The 14,340-nt window shown below is 48.5% G+C and overlaps 1 protein-coding gene across 5 annotated transcripts in view; it reads left to right on the plus strand.

The window, feature by feature from the left end:
- The window catches only part of GULP1 (GULP PTB domain containing engulfment adaptor 1), a 156,119-nt gene that overhangs the window by 98,209 nt on the left and 43,570 nt on the right, over nucleotides 1-14,340 (plus strand). For all 5 annotated transcript variants that reach the window (XM_079781939.1, XM_079781938.1, XM_079781937.1 and 2 more), the window contains 2 exons: nucleotides 2,513-2,583; nucleotides 4,187-4,248. In XM_079781939.1, the coding sequence (XP_079638065.1) occupies nucleotides 2,556-2,583; nucleotides 4,187-4,248 (90 nt within the window). In that variant the 5' untranslated portion in view covers nucleotides 2,513-2,555. The remainder of the gene's footprint in view (nucleotides 1-2,512; nucleotides 2,584-4,186; nucleotides 4,249-14,340) is intronic.

Below are 14,340 nucleotides of genomic sequence, written 5' to 3' on the forward strand. Positions count from 1 at the left end.
ACCTTGAAAGAATTCCAAAAAAAGTTTGATTTTAAAGTCTCACGCGGGATAAAATGAAACGCAGCAGCAGCTGTGTTACGGGTTCGAGTGTGCGCACCAGGCGTGCGGCGGAGGCCCCGCAGCGTGACGTGGCTTTTCTGAGAGGGGAGCGTGGGCCGCGGGTTCCACGCAGGAAACGGCCGCTCATTCACGGTCGCTCCGGAGTTTGAACTCGTCTATAAATATCAGCGCGTTTCCTTTGGCAAATCAGTTTCCAACCTGGATATGCTGGGTTTATTTAAAGAAATGATTGTTGACTCTAACTTTAAAAAAAACGTAAGCCTACAAAAGGTAAGATTTATGGAGTAATTAGTACTAGTTGGCCTCACAGTGTTTTGTGAGTGTGGTTACTGATTTTTAAATAAAATTTGGGATTAAAATAATTCATGTAATGACTTCTGCCTTTCATGTTTATAATGTATTTTAAATGTTTACTTAGCAATTTAAAATTTCCAGTTGGCTTTAAACTTAGAGTGATAATGTTTCAATAAATTATGAACTACACTGAGTGGCCAGATTATTATGATCTCTGAATGCATAATAATCTGGCCCCTCAGTGTATATCCTATATAATAAAAGGCTAATATGCAAATTGTCCCCTCGACCAGGAGTTCGACCAGCAGGCAGGCTGGCCAACCGCCCACGTCCCCTCCCCCTGGCCAGGCTGGCCGGACCCCCCCCCCCCCCACCCATGCACGAATTCATGCACCGGGCCTGCATGAATATATATATATATATATATATATATATATACACATATACATACATATATATATATATATATATATATATATATATATATATATATACTGAGTAGCCAGATTATTATGTGTTCAGAGATCATAATAATCTGGCCACTCAGTGTATATATATTGTTTTATTGATTACATGTAAATATTCTTTTATATTTTTGAGCATTACTACACTTACTACATATCAAATGAATTTATACATTTTTCTAACAATACTTATAATTTATTATAATGGATCCTTTAGGAAGGATCCATTGCCTCTGAATCCTTTAGAAAGATAAAAGCAATAAATATATATTGGTGTTTAATAAAGAGACTCAAAACGGGCCTTAAAAAATCACTCTAACTTTCCCCCTCAAATGATGAGATTATGTTTTCTTTTTACACTCGGTTTTAGTTCTTTCCAGACTTGGAAGATGTTGAGCACGGCTGCCATTCTAACCTTCCTCTGTCTGTAATGTGCCTGTTGTTTTCTTGCCGCTTTTAATATTTCCTCTTTCTCCCTGGATTTAAGCAATTTGATTTTGATGTGTGTGTCGTTTTCTCGTTTCTTGTATTTGGGGTTTGTTAAGCTTCTTGAATCCTTGGGTTTATGTTTTTGGAGAATTCTCAGCCTTTTTTTTTTTCCCCAAAAAAATATTTTTCGGCTCCTCTTCTCTCTCTCTTTTCCTTCAGGGACTGTTTGACAAGTTGATGTTTTCCCACAATTTAGTGGTTCTCCCTCCCTCCCTCCCTCTTTCTCTCCCTCCCTCCCTCCCTCCCTCCCTCCCTCCCTCCCTCTGTCCGCTCTGTCTGGTACATTTAGGTAGGTGAGTGCTGTGTCTGTGTCTTCAGTCTCACCACTCTTCCTTTGCAGTGTCTTATCTGACATTAGTCCCATCTAGTGGGTTTTTTATGCCCCACGTTGTGGTTTTCATTTCCGGAAGCTGGCGTTGGTCGTCGCTTTATATCTCGTCTCCGCCTCTGATTACCCGCTCACTCCGTGCCAGCTTCTTGAGCAGATGGAGTGTCTCAGAATGCCTGTGGCTGTCACTACTGTTATCCGTGTCACTCTTCTGGATCAGCCTTGATAGATTTTCCTCCCCATTATTTTTTTTTTCTTCTTTGCATGCCTGATTTTTTTTTTTATTGGTTGCCAGAAATTGTGGATTTTACCATGTTGGGTATTGCATATTTTTATAGTTCTTAAAATATTTTTGAACAAAATTTTGGGGTATAGTGAAGTTCCTTGGGAAAGGTTTAATTTTGGGGGTCTTGTTTTTAAGATTTGTTAAGTGGGTCCCAAGTATCATTTATTTTAGTTTTCATTTTTTTCTACGTGAAGTAAGACAGTTGTGAGTCGATCTAATTGATGGCCTGTGGATTGTGACATGTCCCTCCCTCGCTGCTGGCTCTTGTGTGAGCAGCAGGCACTGTTCTCTGTGGACTCTCGGTAGCTCTTTTCCCAGTTTTGGTCTGCTTACTAGATTTTCCCCTCAAATTTGCAAATAAATATAATTAGTGACAGATGTACCATAGGAAAAAAAAATCAAGAAAATTTAGGAATTTTGGAGGAATCTTACCTGCTGGGCCACCCATAAATTTGAGTACTTATGTTTACCCCTACCCAGTGTCCTTTGGGAGATTGTTTGTAAATATTTTAAACGTTTTAAATGCATTTGCTTAAAAGAGTTTGGTCAGTACGTCTTCACTGACTCTTTAATATCTTGTTGTTTTTGTAGGTACAACGTGTGCTTGAAGTGAGCTATCCTGCCAACCCTCATCATGAACCGTGCTTTTAGCAGAAAGAAAGGTGAGTGTATCCAGCTGAAGGCCCTGGGTCAGTTCAGTATTAATTCCATGGAAGTCACATAGCGATGTTAGCCACCAGTGCTTCTTATTGTCAAACCAGGGGGTTCCAGAGAGACTTGGGATGGAGCACACACATCTGCAAACATCGCCAGGCAACCCTCTGTGGTTGTCACCCGAGTGCAAGAGCGGAGTTGCTTAATGGACCTGGTCCACCATGCACTGTGCATACAGTCTCTTGGGACTGCGGTCGGTGAATGGATTGGAGCAAAACAAAAGGGATGAAAAAGAAGCATGAACTGAACAACTCAAAAGGCAACCTATCCTTTTAAAACTATCTATATATATAAAAAGCCAGCGACCGGAACGCCATAACGACCGGGACGACCGGTCGCTATGACACCCACTGAGGCCAGAGAACTGGCCCAATCAGGAGGCTGGGGGGGGCACGGACCCTGATGGTGCTGGGGCTCCCGGCTGCTGAGAGAGGCCGAGGGCGTCCTTCCGCACCGTTGGGCATCGTCCTGTCAAAACCAGCCAACTTTGTACCATTGACTACATTTTAACAAACGTGTTTGTTTTATAACGCCTGTCCTTACGTTCGCTTTCTATCTGAATTTTTAAAATAAAATTTTATTTATTACACAAAATGAGTAATTTAATAAAAAAAACACATAAATATAGCATGTGAACAAATGTGATTAAATAATTTAACTAATTATACTTGATTTCCCTTAACACTTACATACTGGTGAGTAGATACAGTCATAGTACATAGCACTTAGAATTCAGTAAAGTATTATTTCTCTTTAGATCCACTCATATGCATCCTTTCATCCAACAACATTTGTTTTGACTAAACGTTAATATTTTTTGCTTTTTGCTCATTTATGCATCCCGCAAAATATTTGGGTTGATATGTGGAATATATAAAGTTTAAAAATGGAATGAAAAGTATATTTTATATTTCTATCAAGAATATACAATCCAAATTAGTTTCAGTGTCTTCTATCCTTTCAGCTACTTTTATTTCTAATATTCTGTTGCTCTAATCTAAAACATGTCAAATTAAGATTATATAAAAAACTGCTGGTAGTAGATTCACAATTAATGTTTCTGCAAGCTTAGATTAAAAATTCATCCTAATGTTATATTGATTTCTAAATGGACCTAGTGGGTGACTTATTTCTGTTTTATATAAATGTACTTATTGCTTAATACTAAAATTTCCCTTTTCTGAATTGTTCATTCTTTGCTAAATAATGAGTAGAGAAAAAATGACTTTTTTTTATTAGAGAATTAAGAAACATAACCTGTAATTTATGAGAGTAAAATGAGAGCGTTATCACAAAATTAATCACATAATTGGTGTAATTACTCATAGCCCCGGGGGCGCAGTAACATTTGCATTATTTGAAAACTCTTAACGAGAAAAGCCCGGACCTTTAGATCCGGAAAGGATGCTGTAATCACTCCCAGTCCCATTGTGTACATCTGCCTGGGGATGGGGGGTGCTCTCCCTCATCAGATCCCTCACACGTGCTAACGCGTGAATGGCAGCCTCAGAACCTGTGATGGAAGTTAACTCTGTGTGTTCTTCATTGCAGACAAAACATGGATGCATACGCCTGAAGCTTTATCAAAACACTACATCCCCTACAACGCCAAGGTAAAGTGGTTCCTATAACATCACCGCGTTTGACTTGTTGTGCGTTTATGATGACGTTAGTAAATCCTGGTTGACCTTAGTTTGTTTATGCATTGGCATTTCCTGGTATATGAATCCCGAGGAAAGTTTGCATAAATAAAATCACTTTGTAGAATATAGTATAGAAAAGTTGTTTATCTCTCCAAATAAGTGATTTTTTAAAAGAGGTGCCCTTTTCAATTTCTGTTTATGTTATGCATGTGCTGTCTTTGAATGATTTGGGTTATTGTTAAAGTGATTTGCCGAATCAGGGCCTGCAGGAAATAAAATAACCAACAAATTGGTGTCCTTTAAACATCATGATGTTGCATTACTCAGAAAAATGTAAAAACTAGCCCGGTATGAGGGAAATGAGCTGCAGTTGTAATGAATGTAATTTTTCATGCCAGGAAGGGGACAGACAAAGCTTAAACCATTAAGGGAAAAAAAGTCATTTTTTGGGGGTGAAGCTTTTGTTCAGTTGCTGCGTTTTAATAAATAGGAACAACCTATACTCCATGTCTCCAAAGATTCGGTTCTTGTTGTTGGAAAACTGGAGGAATGAATGCAGTGGACGAAATGGTCTTTAAAGAAAGGTGTTACTGCCCGGCCGGTGTGGCTCAGTGGTGAGCGCCGGCTTGTGAACCAGGAGGTTGCCGGTTTGATTCCTGGTCAGGGCACGTGCCCAGGTTGAGGGCTCGAGGGCTTGATCCCCGGTAGGAGGTGTGCAGGGGGGCAGCCGATCAATGATTCTCTCTCATCGATGTTTCTCTCTATCCTTCTCCCTTTCTCTCTCTCTAAAAATTGGTAAAAACATATATTTTTTAAAAGGTATTATTTTGGTGTTAGCACCAAACCTGAAAGAGATTTCAGAGAAAGTAATCTATTTGGAAGAGACAGGAATGAATTGAAGAACTGAGTTTGGGAGTGTGAGAGTGTGTCAGACTCGAGTAACTCACCCGTGGAGGAAGTGTGGGGAAAGCCGAAAGCGATAAAATTATTCTCATAGGAGAACTGAGGAGTTTGCGGGTTAGTAGACCGCGTGCTGGGATAGAATGAGACTGGGTCTGAGGCATTATTTCAGGAAAAACGTTTTTAAAAATTCATGGGACAGAAAGTCGATGGGGCTTAATGGGGACGCTCTGGAGGGCTGGCCCGCGTCTGAGTCAGCAGAGGACGCATTTAAAAGGCCACCCAGACGCCCCCAGAGCTGCGCCCCAACAGTGAACTTGCAGAGTGAAGCAACTGTGGCTTTTTGCTGACTTTGCAGCCAAAAACAAAAAAAAGCTTTAAAATATTTTCTGTGGCCCTAACTGGTTTGGCTCAGTGGACAGAGCGTCGGCCTGCGGACTGAAGGGTCCCAGGTTCGATTCCGGTCAAGGGCATGTGCCTTGGTTGCAGGCACACCCCCAGCAGGAGGGGTGCAGGAGGCAGCTGATCGATGTTTCTCTCTCATCAGTGTTTCTAACTCTCTATCCCGCTCCCTTCCTCTCTGTAAAAAAATCAATAAAATACATATTTTAAAAGAATATTTTCTCTGTCAAACCAATACACTTGCAATCACTGTCCTGCTTATGAATGGCTCCGTACGTTCATGTGAGGATTGGATTGCCATGACTTAGCATGGAAAGGTGAGTTAACTGCCTGGGGAAAACTGAGCTAGTAGGACCCGCCTCGCCCACAGACAGTCTTATCAGCCCTTGAGAAACTGGATGAAAACCACATAGGAAATCATCTAGAAAACCACCTCCGTTGTAAGGTGCATGCTCTGTTTGATGGTGACACTATTACTGATCGAGGTAGAATTCTGTCCTGCAAGGGAAGCTAACCACAGATGATACATTTTTATAAAAGATCTAAAGGTCTCATGTTGAAAAGGGGTTTTTTTATAGGGCTAAAAGGTTCCAATTAGAACTCCCTTTTAAAAAATATATATTTTATTGATTCCAGAGAGGAAGGGAGAGGGATAGAGAGATACAGACATCAATGATGAGAGGGAATCATGGATCGGCTGCCTCCTGCATGCCCCCTATTAGGGATCGAGCCTGCAACCCAGGCATGTGCCCTTGGCTGGGAATCAAACCTGGGACCCTTCAGTCCACAGGCCGACGCTCTATCCACTGAGCCAAACCGGCCAGGGCCCATTCAAACTACTCTTAACTTGAACCCTGGGTCACTGCGACCATGGAGATCTGCTCGTCCATCAGAAGAAGTTGCCTGTGCTAAGACAGGCGTGTGACAGCTGTAAGTCACCCACTTTGAGTTTTCAGCAGCTGCCTCCTCATGGAGCAAGATGCCCAGGCCTGGGTCCCCGTCGCCTTAAAGCCACGTAGGGAAACACAAGGACGTCGACGCGAACCTTCGTAAACTGTTGGGAAGTTTGACAAGTGAGACGTTAATGAGGGAGAACGTTACCTTCTGTGGCCTCATGAGTCCTGGCCAAGAGAAGCAGTATTATCACACGATCGTTTTACTCACGCTGCTCAGAGTGCTTTTGGTGACTCTGTGATAAATTACCCTTCAGGGAAATGTTCACACTGGCTTACGAATTAGTAGAAGAAAGTTTGGATCTTAGAAATAAAGATCTCTACAACCGGCCAAAAAAGGAGGTGAGTGGAGAAAACCTTCATGTGAAGCCCCGTGGAGTCCCTCACGTCGGGCAGCGGAGAGTCCGTGGAGCGATGAGCTGGGTCGCGCACTCAGGCGGCCCAATGGGCTCGGCGTCCAGGTCACACGCTGCGTTAGAGTGGCGGGCGCCGACCTTGACCTTCCGGACCTCGGACCTCAGGACCACGTGGCCCACGGAGCACCGGCTGGCGACCGCCGCGTTAGGGCAGCCTTGCAGAGCGGCGGGCGGGCGCGTGTGCCGGGCGTGCCGGGCGTGCCGGTTGTGCCGTTTGTGCTGGGCGGGCGAGTGTGCCGGGCGTGCCGGTTGTGCCGTTTGTGCCGGGCGGGCGTGTGTGCCGGCTGTGCCGGCTGTGCCGGGCGTGCCAGTTGCAGTTTCAGGGAAAATGTGAAACACCAAGAGCTCGGCTGCACTCAGCCACGCCCTTCATTGCTCAGCCAGGCGGTCAGCTCATCTCAGGCTCAGGAACTGCTGGGAAAGGGGATGTGTCGGGAGCCTTCACACTTTCCTCCTAGATTCTGGAACCGGCCTTTCACGATGCTGATGTGACCGCTCATACCCATTCCCAATGTCTGACGTTGAAGCACGGGCCTCTGCCTCGAACCACACCCGTCACTTCCTCCAGTTTGAGCGCCACCCCCCACAGTGCTAGCAATTAGCGTCTGGAACCATTAGGAGCCGTCCCTGGCTCACAGTTAAAAGGAAATTAATGCTAGAACATGTCCATTTCCCATCGCCTCTCCTGGGTGGGAAGCTGTATGCAATTTCATGCAAAACAATGTGAAAACAAACAAGAGCAGAGTCATGACGGGCACTCCGTGGAATTGTGGGAACGAACTCCTGTGTTCAAGGTCTGGCACCGTCTTGGGAGGGACTGTGGTCTCGGGGAGCAGGCGTGGGCAGGGGGGTAGGGGGGCAGGGGGCAGGGAGGAGGCGGGCAGAGGCGGGCAGGAGGGCAGGAGGGTGGAGGGCAGGGTGGCAGGGGGCATGCGGGGCCGGCCTCCTGGGAGGCGTTTGCCTGAGTATTTCATTGTCTTCCTCCCACCAATCGGCATCAGCTGAGACGTTCTCTTCCTTCTCAGCCATGTTCTCTTCTATCCGAAGAGTGGATACGCACCCATATACAGTATACAAACTCTGAATTTACTTCTTTTTAATTTTTTAAAATGTATGTTTTTATTGATTTCAGAGAGGAAGGGAGAGGGAGAGAGACATCAGTGATGAGAGAGAATCATTGACCGGCTGCCTCCTGCATGCCCGCCTCCTCCCGGTCAGAGGCCTAGAGAGCATCACACATCACAAAGCCATTTCCCCCGAACGACAAAGCGTTGCCTCATCTGCAGAGCCTGCTCCGCGCCCGGCCTGCCTGGTGGGAAGCTGGTAATGAGCACCATCGAGTGGCTCTGGCTTCGATCCTGGGCTCTCGCTGCCTGCCGGGCCCTGTGAATGCGCACCCACAGCGAGGAGCGAGGCGGAGAGAGAGCCGCAGGGTCTGCACTCACCGTGGTGCTGCCTGGACACAGGCGTCCGGTCCCAGGTCAGGAGCACGCGGGCTGTGCTGACTGCGTCCTCCCCACGCGGTGAGAGCACCTCCTGCCGCGGCCCCGGGTGCTCGCACCGGCTGGGCGGGCCCCTCGCGGCCAGGTTGTCCGAATGTCCTTCTCTGATCGCAGGACTTGATGGCGTCACATTTATTCATTGGTTTGTTCTGGTAGAACCCTGCCTTCCCCATGCCCTCTCCCACACTCCCTCCCCGTCCCAGCTCTTCTTTTCCCGAATCCACATCTTCTCATCGGCCGCTTTCCGTCAGCCTGGGGCACTGGCGTGGGCTACGGTCCCGCTCGTGCGCACCTGTGGTCATCACCCCCAGGCTCCCCTCTGCTGTGGCTTGTAGGCACCTGCTCCGTCTCCACCCCTGTGTCAGGCCTCTGCAGAGGCAAGGTCATGACTACTGTCTTTTTAAAAATATGTTTGTTTTCATTGATTTCAGAGAGGAAGGGAGAGGGAGAGAGGAGCATCAGTGATGAGAGAGAATCATGGACCGGCTGCCTCCTGCCCGCCCCACACTGGGGATGGAGCCCACACCCCGGGCCTGTGCCCTGACCGGGAATCCAACCCTGACCTCCTGGCTCATAGGTTGACGCTCAACCACCGAGCCACGCTGGCCCGGCCCGGCCAGGCCATTCTTAATGGAAGATTACCTGTGCGTTTTAAAACACTTACTTTCCACTTTGAATGCATTCTGGACCCCGGACTCGGTGTTAATAAGGATGTTCTTGCAGGTTTACTGTTAGAGCCACGGAAAATGCCAGAGTCGTTACTCATGCGTGAGGGCATGTCTGTGATTCCACTGGATGTGGGAGTGGGCGGTAATTCTCTGACTTAGGGCGCAGACGCCTGCCTTCGATCTGAACATTAAAGGCACCGTCCCTGCTGCTTCCCTTGGCCTTGACTGAGGAGTTGTGTTTACAAGCAGCCTCTACGGGGCGTGGTACACGGAGAGGCTTCTGTGTTAGAAACCCCTCCTGCCCGTGACCGAGGGCACCGGCCCAGCGAAGGCCCCGCGGTCCCCAAACGGGTAATGCCGGCATCGTGTCCGTTTTGACGAGACCATGTAATGTACAATTTTACTGATACATATGCATTTAAGCTAATTCTCGGAAATCTACACGCACCTGTATCCTAACTCTCTGGATTTAAAGTATGTCAACATATACCTAACAAAATAATTAAAACATTTAAAAACATTTATCATAATTTGCCCAACACACCTCCCCTAATAATTACCGCCTGGATCTGGAACCGCAGAGTATCTCACAATAACGCCGACAGCGGCTACAGGCCACCCCTCCCCCGTGCCATGGCGGGAACCTCATGCTCTAACTTCCCACGTTAACCACGGGAGCGCTCCCACGGGGCCCGCGGCGTGGCTCAGTGATTGAGCGTCGACCTTTGAAGCCGGAGGTTCTATTCCCGGTCAGGGCACATTCCTGGGTTGTGGCCTCGATCCCCAGTAGGGGGCGTGCAGGAAGCAACTGATGAATGATTCTCTCTCATCATTGATGTTTCTATCTCTCTCCCTCTCCCTTCCTCTCTGAAATCAATAAAAATACATTTAAAGTTAAAAGGAGAGAGAGAGAGAGAGCGCTCAAAGGAAGGTGTTATGTGAGAAGTGAGATTGACAAGATGTCAGGATTCGGATACTTGCGCCTGGGAAAGCTGGACCTGGAGGCTCCCCGGGGCTCTCAGCGGGCGGAGCTGCGGGAGGCGGCCTGTCCTCGGAGGAGCCGTTAGAGCAGGTGGGGCTGCTTTGGTGTCCTCTGTGCCCGCAGTGCCCCCCGTGCATGTCGCACCCCCGTTACTTCCTGCTGAGGAAGTTCAATGCTGGTGTCGTGATGATCAAGACCGTTATTTAGACGGTAGAATGTGAGGGCCAGAGTAGTTACTGTTTATCTCATCCCGATGGGAAGTGATGGCTATTTCTCCAAAGCACCTGAGAATAGCAGGGACGCCGAAGGGTGGCAGTGAGGTGAATGAGAGCTGGGACGCTGGTTTTCATCGTCCTGGTCATTATCGGAGAAAGCGAGGGGGCTCTTCCAAGGCAGCGGCCTGTCCACACCCCGGCCAGTGAGCCGCCGAGTGACCTGCTGCCTGCGAAGCCCCCTCAGGCGGACGAGACACTTTTGCTTCTGTCGCCTTGTCCGCCGCCAGGCTCGGCGGTGACCCACCCTCTTCTTGCTGCTGCTGAGAGCCGTAGCGAGTTGACGACCCGCCTCTGTGTTGTGGCTCTGTGTCCCCACTCCAGATGCGTGTGGGGACTCGGTGGGATCGTTGTTCCATCGTCAGATGAACACACGGGCTGTGGGTTTTGCGGAAGGAGCTGTGTCTGGGTCCCGGGACACAAGGTCACGCCCCAGCACACCCCCTTGTCCTGCCCTCTCCTCGGAGCCTCGCTGCTTCTTGCTGGGAAACCCCGCCCACTCTTCTGAGGACACAGCCCGCCCCTGCCTGCCCCCGCTTTGAGCATTGCCACGTGAGGTGGGGGTGTTCTCACCGCTCCCCCACAGCATCCGGCCCGGCAGGCTCAGTGTCCCCTCTCTCTGAGCTCCCCAGCCTGAGCCTCAGGCTGTCACATGGGGCCACTCCCTCCTCTCCTCGCCCAGGTCCCTCACCACCCCACACCCCCCAATTCCTCCAGTGCTTCCGCGCCTGCTCACAGTGCTTCTCCCCAAAGGGTGCACGCTCGGAAGGTGTTTCATGCCCATGGTCATCATAGGAGCCGGGCTCTGGGAGGTAGTGATGTCTGTCAAATACCCGCAAGCAAATAGCCGTCTCATGCTCAGCCTTTGGCTACGGCCTGTCATGGCCTCGCCCACTGAGAGCCGATGTGCTAATGCCTGGGGCCGTGGTCGGCAAACTCATTAGTCAGCAGAGCCAAATATCAACAGGACAACGATTGACATTTCTTTTGAGAGCCAAATTTTTTAAACTTAAACTATACAGGTAGGTACATTGTTATTAACTTAATTAGGGTCCTCCTAAGCTGGCCTCTGCTAAAAACTCCAGGGGCCAAAGAGCCGCATGTGGCTCGCGAGCCACAATTTGCTGACCACTGGTCTAGGGTACCAGCAGTCAGTGCACAAGTCTGTTCGTATGGAATATCATGACCGAGAGGTTAAATGCTTTGGCCCAAATCAATACGTCTATCTATCTATTGAATTGGGGGCATGGAGATTGGGGGCATTGGCGTCATTTTTATGATGTATTTCCTGAGTGCTGGGCCTTGACCCTCATGCACCGGGTCACTTAACAGGGCAGGTTCCAGACTTGAGCCAGGTGATAGCCGTGGACTGGGAGGGCTGCTCGCTGCAGACTCATGGACTCGCTGCTTTAGTACCTTATGGTCGACCGACCGCAGGACCTCGTCAGTGACATCACCCTCCCCTGCCGAGCACACGGACACCACCTAACTTAAAAGCAGGAGAACTGTCGTAACTTACCAGATTATTTACTTCTCTAGAGACCCGACGCACGAAAATTCGTGCAAGAGTAGGCCTTCCTTCCCCCAGCTGCCGGCACCCGCTTCCCTCCGGCACCAGGGACCTGCGCTGGCTTCCCCCGGGCCACCTGCAGGCACCCGGGACCCCGGCTGGCTTCCCTCCAGCCCCGGCTTCGTCAGGAAGGACGTCCGGAATGATGTCTGGAAGGTGTCCGGTCTAATTAGCATATTACCCTTTTATTATTATAGATTTAGTTGAGAAAAGAAGTTTCTGGAATTAGAACATCTGCAGTATACTTAGCACCTAATAAAGCTTTAACACAACATTTCCTACCAATTTCAATCTCTAACATTTGGCAAGTAGTACCCTATTTATTTACGGCTTTCCTTTTGACTTTTTTTAAACTACAGGGTGATGGGTAGTGTATTTGCTAAGATATGTATGCATTTCACCGTCCGTTTAGGTTTCAGATGGCCACTTGCTAAATTCCTGGAGTTGGGATGGGACATTGGGACAACTGGGCTAATTAGCATGACCGATACCCTTTCCTTTTCACGTGCATTTATGGAATTCCGAAGAATCGAATAAAAGCCAGGAACTAATTGAATCTAATTGTTTTCCCTAACAGGCCTGGAGCCAGCAGGATGGAACAATTTCATTTCACGGGGACTCTTTGGCTTTTACTGTAATCCAGGTTGAGTTCTCCTAGCTGATTAAGTGAGACAAATCTATGCAATACGAATTCGCTGGGTACCACGCTCTGTGCTAAATAACTGTCTGGTTACCTCAAACAGTCCTCACAATGAGTCTTTTTAGAAGTCGCTGCCGCTCTTTATGAAGAGAGACCGGTTTGGGATATAAAGTGAATTAACCCAAACAGCTTAGGAGCAGCAGAGCCGGTATTTGAATACAAATCTCCCTGAGTTTGTAGATTCTCCTTAAGCACGATCTCACTCTACAGGGTAAAGTTTGCCTCAAAATTCAGTAAATAGCTAATCTTTAGGACCGGAAGAATTGACAAAAATAAAGCCCGTTGCCCTAGCTGGTGTTGCTCAGTGGGTAGAGCATCGGCCTGCGGACTGAAGGTTCGATTCCCAGTCAGGGCACGTGGCTGGGTTGTGGGCTCAATCCCCAGTAGGGGCATGTAGGAGGCAGTCAATCAATGATTCTCTCTCATCATTGATGTTTTTATCTCTCTCTTCCTCTTCCTTCCTCTCTGAATCAATAAAAATATATTAAAAAATATGTATACACATACACTGAGTGGCCAGATTATTATGATTTCTGAACACATAATAATCTGGCCACTCAGTGTGTATGTATGTATGTGTGTGTATGTGTGTGTGTGTGTGTATATATATATATGTGTGTGTGTGTGTGTGTGTGTGTGTGTGTATATATATATATATATATATATATATATATTTTTTTTTTTTTTAGAGGCCCAGTTAATGAATTCGTGCATGGGTGGGGTCTGACCAGCCTGGCCAGGGGGAGGGGACATGGGCGGTTGGCCGGCCTGCCTGCTGGTCGAACTCCTGATCGAGGGGACAATTTGCATATTAGCCTTTTATTATATAGGATAGACACTGAGTGGCCAGATTATTATGCGTTCAGAGATCATAATAATATGGCCACTCAGTGTATATCCTCTTAACTGGGAACAAGAGGAGATTAGTGTTAAAAAAAAAAACAAAACAAAAAAACAATAGACAAAAATAAAGCCTGTTGCCCTAGCCAGTTGGGCTCAGTGGATAGAACATTGGCCTGTGGATCCAAGGGTCCAGGGTTCGATTCCGGTCAAGGGCATGTACCTCAGTGCAGGCTCCTCCCCAGCCGGGGCCCTGGTCGGGCGTGTGCAGGAGGCAACCAATCGATGTGTTTCTCTCACATGGATGTTTCTCTCAGTCTCTCCCTCTCTCTTCCTCTCTCTCTAAAAATCAATAGAACATATCCTGGGTGAGGATTAACAAATAAGTCAATAAATCCAGCCCCGGGCTTCCGTGCTCGCCTGCGGTTGGATTTCTCGGTTTCACGCGTCCTGTCGTGCACTTGCTGCGTTGGTGAAGCGCTCCCCTGGCGCCCCCCCCCCCCGCCCCCCGAAAGCTCAGTGCCCGGGGAGAGGCACCCTGAACTGCTCCTCCTCCAGGACGGGCGGCAGGAGCCAGCGGGACCCGTGTGGAGCCAGGGGGACCCGCGTGGAGCCAGGGGGACCCGCGTGGAGCCAGCGGGACCCACGTGGAGCCAGGGGGACCCGCGTGGAGCCAGCTGGACCCTCGTGGAGCCAGCGGGACCCGCGTGGAGCCAGCGGGACCCTCGTGGAGCCAGCGGGACCCGCGTGGAGCCAGCGGGACCCGCGTGGAGCCAGGGGGACCCGCGGGGAGCCAGGGGGACCCGCATGGAGCCAGCAGGACCCGCGTGGAGCCAGCGGGACCCGCGTGGAGCCAG

The sequence above is a fragment of the Cnephaeus nilssonii genome (genome assembly GCF_951640355.1).
Source record: "Cnephaeus nilssonii genome assembly, chromosome: 10".
Taxonomy (NCBI): Eukaryota; Metazoa; Chordata; class Mammalia; order Chiroptera; family Vespertilionidae; genus Cnephaeus; species Cnephaeus nilssonii.